General features: G+C 34.1%; 1 protein-coding gene across 1 annotated transcript in view; it reads right to left on the bottom strand.

The window, feature by feature from the left end:
- The window catches only part of LOC108758511 (uncharacterized), a gene marked incomplete at its 5' end in the record, with an annotated part of 9724 nt that extends 2875 nt beyond the window's left edge, over positions 1 to 6849 (bottom strand). The window contains 2 exons of the mRNA XM_018503508.1: positions 4207 to 4371; positions 6716 to 6849. Of these exons, the coding sequence (XP_018359010.1) occupies positions 4207 to 4371; positions 6716 to 6849 (299 nt within the window). The remainder of the gene's footprint in view (positions 1 to 4206; positions 4372 to 6715) is intronic.
- Positions 6850 to 8707: the final 1858 nt, after the last annotated feature.

Raw genomic sequence — 8707 nt, 5'->3', positions numbered from 1 at the left:
GATACGTGCCTACTTATGTAAAATTTTCTTTACATTTCTGGTAAATGAGATTGTCGTATGATAATCATTTTTACTTTATCGACAAACATTTTTTCTTTAGCATTGACAAAATTTACTTTACTGCATAGTAAAATCTATATATGTATAAAAGTTCTGAGAGTTGTTTGTGGTTGTCAATCTCGAAAATAGTACGATTTACTTTATTGTAAGTATAATTTACTTTACTGAAAGTATAATTTATCTTATTATAAAATAATATAGTCACTTGAAATGATGTACTATAATCATAACGTACTTCTTATCTTAAATCTCCGGTATTTTTACTTTCAGGCAAATAAAATTTATCAGAAATTCGGTAAAAATAGCCAGAATATTTTTACTAGTCTTGTGTAAAGTATCCATCTCTCAATTATTTTTCTCCATGTAAATCGCGTGATTTTTGCACTTGTCCATGTAATAGTACATACTTTTCTTATAGTCGGTAAACCAACCATTTTTTTTTATATTTATAGCAGCTTAACTATAATTTATTAGACATTATAACAGTTTTTAGCAGACACGTGCAAAACTTTGCAGATAGTCGAAAGAAAAAATATTACATAATATTTATAATATTTTGAATTTAGCATTTTTCATGTTTTTTATATACCAATGAAATATTTATACTGTACATTAAAAAGCAATGTAGCAACATGTTACTTTTCATAATAATCGATATGAGGCCATATCGACCTTTGAGCTCCAATATCTCAGAACCTGTTGATTTTAGGACCATGTGCCCATTGAGACTTTCGATCAGGACATCATAAACTATCACATACAAAATTTTCAGCCATTTTGACCGAAAGTACTTTCCCATAAGAAAACTGCGGAGTCCTTTGTAGATTTATAAAAAAAACCGAAATGAAATTTCGTGAAACTTTGATTTTTCTAAAGATGTAGTCAGAGATTCTAAAAACTATAAAATAATTTTTTCTACGAATTTACAACAATGTGTAGCAATGTAATTAATATGGTATTTTATCATAACTGTAGAATATCTAAAACATGCTTTAAATGTCTATTCCTCAGTGAATAAATATATTTTTACACATTTATTTTTGTTTATTAACTAAAAGGACAAAGTCTAAATATTTTTTACCTCATCATTTTTAATCGTGAAGTATCATTAAGCGTCAATAATAACTCTGTCGTAATTGTTGAACTAATATCAAAAGAGAGAATGATCCTTGCGCGTGACTCGATTTTTTTCAGTCCAGAGTTCTAAAAACTGTGTGAAAAATATTTTCCACAAATTTCGAATGATATAAGAACAAATGATTAATAAAACATTTTATAACTGGCAGAATTTGACGTACTATGTATTCTCTCCGTGTTTAAATACGTTTCCATGCATTGCTTCCTACTATTTTCATGTTGAAAAAACAGGGATTGAATCTCTTCTACCTCAATATTTTTAATTAAAGCATGATTAAATGTCAGTAATAATCCTATTGTAATTGTTAAACTAATATGCAAAGACATAAGTCTCTTGCGAGACTTCTCGATTTTTTCACAGGTTCCTCGGAATTTTGAAAACTGTATTAAAAATTTTTCTAGAAATTTAAAATGATAAATTATTAACATGGCATTTTATCATAACTGGTGCAGAATTTGGACGCACTATAGACATTCTTTCCACGAATAAATACGTTGCTACATGGAAAGAACGATTTTGCAGAAGTATCGAAAAATTTAGATGAATATAACAGATCTGAATATAATTTTATTGAACCATCAAATTAATTATGTAAAAAACTCAAGCACAATGAGTAAGGTTGCAAAAAGTTCTAATATTTTAGCAATCAAATATTACCGTCCTTCATAATTATTTTGATGATTGGATAAAATTATTTTCAGATTCTGTACCTAGTTAAATTTTTAGATAATTTAACCAAACTGTTCTTCCTATTATGCGCATTTATCCTTATTGCTTTCATTCTGGGACGACAAGAAGTAAATCTCATCTACCTCATTATTTTTAAAGCATGATTAAAGTCAATAACAATCCCATCATAATTGTTAAACCAATAACTTGCGACATTTAATTTTTCTACTGAAAACTGTTAAACATTTTTTCCCCATAAATTTCGAACATATGACATGGTAATGTAACACTATCGTAATTGCAGAATTTAAACGAGCTTTATTATATGCTTCTTCAGTGAATAAATACGCTTTTACGTGTTTATTCCTACTGTTTTCAATCTTAAAGGACAGGAACTAATACTCTACCTCCATCATTTTTAATCGCGAGGCACGGTTAAACGCTAGTAATAATCCCACCATAATTGTTAAACGTAATATGCAAAGAGAGAACCTCGGTGTAACGAGTTACATCGTTTTACCGTTCATATTACAGCGTGTCTGAAATATTGAAGTGCCCTGGTAACGGCGGTACCGAGAGAGAGAGAAGAGACCGCGTAAAATCCTTTGAAAGTTCCTGCCCCCGGCGGAATTAGCGTTACTTAAGTAAATTGCGAAAGGGCGGAAAGAATTAAAGTGCGATCGGTTAGGTGAGTAAAAAGGAGAAGGAGGGCACGGAAGGATGGGGCCAAAAAAAAAGGAGAAAAAGACGGGAGGACGCAGCTCATTAAGCCTCAACTAGATCGAGGCTCCTATTTACGCGAGCTCTTCTGCTGTAGAATGTCCTTGCAGGAATAAAACGACATCGCCGTCGTCTTTTGTGTCTGCGAAAATTTTCCTTTTCCTCCCATCTTCTCCCATTTCCTTCCTTGCTCTTAAAAGGATTAGAATTCGGTGGAATTTTCTACCTTCGAAAGATTTTTCTTGGAAAATCCTCGATCCTGGATTCCTGTCTCGTGGAATTCTCATTGGCTGCTTTGAAAAAAATCAGAATCAGGTTCGGAATCACGACTTCGTAACTCCATGAAATCTAAAATTCTACGACCTTAAGATTATCCAACGGGAAAAACCAACAGCTGTAATTCGATTTTCCAGAATTGGGATTTTCAATTCTCTCCTACTTTTGTCTTTAGACGAATTTTTATGAATTCGTTATTATGATTTCATTTCTTATTCTCATTCTGTTGGTGTGTGTGTATGTGTGTGTTAGAGACGGCACGCTGAAATTATACAGCCGCGAAACAAAGGCCATTGCGTTTTCTCAGCTACAAGATTATCCTCCCGGGTCTCGTGCACTTTTAAGATAAGCAATTCCATAAAAAACTCACCTTTTTCAATTTGCAATACATAAGTCCGAGTTTTACTAAAAATTCCGAGTTTTATCACGATTTCGTGACTTCCAAGAAAGCAATCTATTAGTTCTCCATCTAGTTATTCTCTTCGAATACTTCGCTCTATAGATTAAACCTAAAATGTACCATTAGAAAAACTTTATTACAAAATGGTAACAACACAAACATAAAACTCTAATCCTTACATAAAATTGACGTTATTTATGTGTCATCAATAAAGTGTATGCATGGACGCAGCGGGTTCCGTCCTCCTCCACGAGGAGGCTGCATTACCGATTTACTGGACACATAGGTGTGAGTTGAACCTCGTTTCGCGTGGAAAATTGTAAACCCACACGAAGTGAGGTTTCACATGGATTTACAACTTTCCACTCGAGGCGAGGTTCAACCTAAACCTATGTGATCCCCTTAGTCTTGGGATTAGGGAAAAATCCTGGCGATCCATGCGACTTCGAATTTTATGTCAAACCGTATCCTTGTTTTTAGACAACGAGATTTCGTTTTAAGGACCTCTAAATTATAGGAAAGCTTGGGAACGTAAGTCTACGGTACGTAAAATCTTAGACGGACAAAATTAAATTCTGGTCCTTGGCGCTTCCCGGAAGACTTTCGGGAATTTCGGGTCGGTGAATTTCTCTGTTCCGTGAAAGTGTATTTTTATTTTTAAATCGTAAGGCTCCTCGCGTCTTAGAACACTCACGGGAATAAAATGAGAATTCTCACGAGGCTAAGAAAGGATCAAGCTCGAGTTTGAGAAGTTGAACGCCAACGTCCTTGACTTTATGGAATCTTTAAACTCTTGGGAAGTACGAGTGGAGTTCTGGGATTTACAGATCTTCAAGCTTCGATCTTCAAATTTCCACGGAAATCTAAGATATCCGCAGCTCGAGGGTAATTTCTTACTGCAATCGCTGAGTGGGGCGGAGTTATTTATGATTTGTGAACTCACCGCTTTCCTCGAGGCGACCGAACTTGTCTCTGCAAAACAGTGCAAGTGGCAGCCAGCAACGCGCGTAAAATGCGCCAGCTGATAGTAACAGCACGAGAACGAGGACTGCCAGCAGAAGAGACTTCCGCCAAGATCCATTCGGAAGGCTCAATACGAACTGTGGCTCTGTGAATCAAAGAAAGAAATGTCGAGATGTTGTATGAAAAACAAAGTATAATAATAAAAACATGCGACTGTGTGTGTAAATATAAAAAGAAGGTGACGTGATTCGAAAGAGATAATTTGGAGTTTTTATGCTTAAACAAAAAACAAAATTTATAAATTTATTTTAGGAAGAGAAATAGATAAATGAATACAGTTCTCCATTTAGTTACTCATTATTATCATATATAAAATGTAAAAAATTAATTTGTAATACAAAATTTATAAAAAATGTAAGAGTTTTTGTGTCACCGAAGACAGGCCTGAAAATTCCGAGTTTTATCACGATTTCGTGACTTCCAAGAAAGCAATCTATTAGTTCTCCATCTAGTTATTCTCTTCGAATACTTCGCTCTATAGATTAAACCTAAAATGTACCATTAGAAAAACTTTATTACAAAATGGTAACAACACAAACATAAAACTCTAATCCTTACATAAAATTGACGTTATTTATGTGTCATCAATAAAGTGTATGCATGGACGCAGCGGGTTCCGTCCTCCTCCACGAGGAGGCTGCATTACCGATTTACTGGACACATAGGTGTGAGTTGAACCTCGTTTCGCGTGGAAAATTGTAAACCCACACGAAGTGAGGTTTCACATGGATTTACAACTTTCCACTCGAGGCGAGGTTCAACCTAAACCTATGTGTTTAGGGTTTTGGTAGCGAAGCCGCCCCCGTAGGGAAGGTGGGATCCATTGCGTCCACGCATACACTTTACAGCGCGAAGTAAAGTTCATATGGATTTACAACTTACTGTGTTTACTTTCTAAATGTAATGATATTTATTTTATTAATAACATTTGTGAATAAATAATGAAACGAAAATCGACCGAAAGTCAATCATTGCAGATGACCTTGATGACACGTATTAAGATCGAGATCATCGGAGTTTGTCCTCTGAGATGATGATTTACTATTAAAATTATATATTAATTTTAAATATCTCAGAAATTATGACAAAGTTGCTACAAAGCTAGAAATCCGGGAATATTAGGGAAATTGAAAATAGGGAAATCAGGAGAAATTTTTAAGTCAAAGAATTTTGCAAAATTTTCTGGAAAACTAAAATTTTTAGCTTTAAAGAAGTTTAATATAGGTATCTGTAGATTATACACGCATTTTACACAGTTTTGAAATACTATCAATTTAACAATTAAATGCAAGCAGTGTCAGCAACATTAATGGTAATTTACATTGCTAAGTTAAATTACTCTTTTAATAAAAGATAGATATGACAGCTTTTAAATCACGAAAATGCAAGAAATTTCGAAATATTATTGAAAGCTTGAGAGAAAGTCATGAAATTTTATCTGAAAATCAGGGAAAAGTTATGGAATTTGAAGAATTTGTAATAATCCTGTATAAGAGACCGATATCTAGTTGTAGACAAAGTTACTCAGTATTATGATCTTGACAACATATGTTAAGGTTATCGAAGTATTTCCGTAATCTGTATAATTATCAATAAATCTTGATATAAAAGGACAGTTTAAAATGAATAAAAAAATAAATATATGTATATTCAAACTAAAATAAATTGAAATTATTTTTGAGAACATTGGAAACGTTTGATTAAATAAATCCTAATAAAAGGGTTTAATCCCAAAATGTTTTAACTTGATAAAAAAAAATACAAATAGACTATCGTGCAAAAGATAAAAGAGATATTGCTTTCTTTTTATCGCAAAATAATATCAGGTAGCAATAATAGAGTATAAATGTACGCGATATTAAATTTTATGATGAATTAAATCTGTCAATGAGTCCAATTTAAAAACAAGATTTTATCGTGGTTTTGTAACAATTTGTCCAAGAAACTAATGTGTTGTATAATAATTAAAACCGATAAAGTGAATCGTCGGCACGCGCGGTTTGCTAGTTGGCTGATATGTTTCCCGGACATTTCCACTAATTATTAAAATGAATCCGACACAGACCTGTTTTTATACGCAAACAATAAAGCATTCAGACTGATTGAATGTGTTTTGCGTCAAGTCATAATTAACAATTGCAGCCGGTAAACAAGCTGAATTATTTAATCCGGTGTATTTCAAATCTGATTCGTATGAAAAGCTTTCAGGATTTTGATATAGAATTAAATTCAAAAATAAAATAGTAACTGCTGGATTAAAAACTCCGAAAATTAACGTTCAATGATACGTAACACAAAAAGTAAAATATTGAATTAATGTTGAGATAAAACAAATCAATGTAACAATATTCTATTCTGTTTTCACTCAAAGTCGTAGTTTTACAACGATAGAGATGAACTGATGAGTGATTTCGGGTGGTTTTTCGGACCTTGCCGGTACACGTGAGCAGCCAATGTCATCTCCTTGTCGACGCCGTTGCTGACTTCGCATTTGTATTCGCCATAATCCTCGAGAGTGACGTCCCCGATTTCCAAATAGGAACCGATTATTTGATCTTTCTCCCTGCAAACAGAAACGCGAATAAATACAATTAATAATGGAATTTAATAACAAGTCCCGCACGGACTTGGAAGAAAACAGGACATTACCTCTAAAAGAGAATTCCTTAAAGAAAAATAATGTTTAAGTCATTCAAAAAAAATAAAAATTTTTTAAGGAAAAATAAAAGAGATATCTGCATGAGAAATTTGAAAGGAAATTTTGATACGTTTATTTTGTATCCCATTAATCTTAATGTTGATCAATTGTTTAAAAACTTCGGGTCTCTTCGGACTCAGAAAACTTTAAAAACTGCCGAGAGTCTGGACTGTTATTTTTGTTAAAAACTTTAAACTGAAAGTATTTCCGCACCAAAGGAAATCGTTATATCCAGCCCTCGATTTTCAATTAATCAAACTCAAAAATTTCTTTTAGAATTTAATTGCCAAGATATTTAACAATAAAGATAAAACCGTCACGAGGGACTAAACTTTAACAAAAAGAGAACCGTCTCCAAATCTCCAAGGACTTTAATGGTCTAAAGATTCTTCCAATAGACGTTTAAATGTTCGCACGACGTAAATTGAGTATACCGATGTTGATCGCGCGCATCCTGAGTTTTTTAAATCTTCGCTACATCTCGCATGAATATCGCAGTGCGAAAAAAGGCGCGATATTATTGCGCTTTTTTCCCCATTCGCGTTTCGCAATCCGGAATGCATTGAAGCGCGTGTGTTCCGTGTCGCGCGGAACTCTTTCTTTTTTTTTTCGAACGGTTGTCACACGGATGGACAACCCCCTCCCTGCAGCGCGGAATAAAAAAAAACAAAGGTTCACATTTCATTCGATGGTTCGCGGTGTGCAACGAAAGCCGCGAAAGAGTGCGAGGTTCACCGCCGTCCACCCGCCGGCTGTGCCGGTTACACAATCGTTTAACGCACGAAACATTTCGCCGTGCTAATTTAATTACGAGCACGGTCGGCCCGGCAACGACTTACCCGCACAATTAATTCTCACCGCGTAATTTCATTCATTCGGCCCGTCCGCCAGTTTCGCCTGCGGCGCAACAAAGACGAAACATGGATGTGGCAAACAAATAAATTCGGCGTTTCGGAATGAGCGGGTGGACGAAGCGAGAAGCACGGTGCCTGATGGAAATAGGCGTGTTTCGTGAAAAAGAGAGAGAGAGAGAGAGAGAGAGAGAGAGAGAGTTTATCACACTGAAAGAAAAGATTGGTTGCTGCAACAAATTAGATGGTTACACAGAGAAAAAGATTTCTTTGGATGTAATAAATTTTATCGTATCCAAATAAATTTGTTATTTGGAATGGTCCAAACGAACCAATGTTTGAATCAATAAGTGTGATTGTTTAAATTTGAAACAATGTATATCTTAAATACATTATTTGTTTGAACAGATAATATCTATCTTCAGTGTTCGCGTGATCAACTGTACGGCACAAACATAATTGATGTAGCACATAGCACTGCTCGTTTAATTCTGTTGTTAGACGTATGAGCCATTGTTTCCATATTTTCGGTCAAAAAATGTAATGACTATTCTAAGAAAACAATTATTTGCATGGAATAATCTAACCTCTATGAATATACACTACTCAACAAAATCTAGGGAACACTTTCAAACACCCTAAAAATTGGACAATATTCAGAACACCATAATTCAATGAAAAATCATCGGAGACAAAAAATTAAAAAAGGATTTTAAAGGTTGAAATCTCTACTTTCGAAATCTATAATTGAAATTTCAATATGACTGATACTTTACGGAGTTATACGGACACAGATGGATATCCGTCAAATCTAAAAATTTTTTACAAAATTTACAAAGGTCTATGGCGTGAGGTAAAAATTACACGAAAAT

The sequence above is a fragment of the Trachymyrmex cornetzi genome, unplaced genomic scaffold (assembly GCF_001594075.2).
Source record: "Trachymyrmex cornetzi isolate Tcor2-1 unplaced genomic scaffold, Tcor1.1 scaffold1581, whole genome shotgun sequence".
Taxonomy (NCBI): Eukaryota; Metazoa; Arthropoda; class Insecta; order Hymenoptera; family Formicidae; genus Trachymyrmex; species Trachymyrmex cornetzi.
Note: the sequence above shows the minus strand (reverse complement) of the source record. Positions and strands in the feature narration are given on the sequence as shown.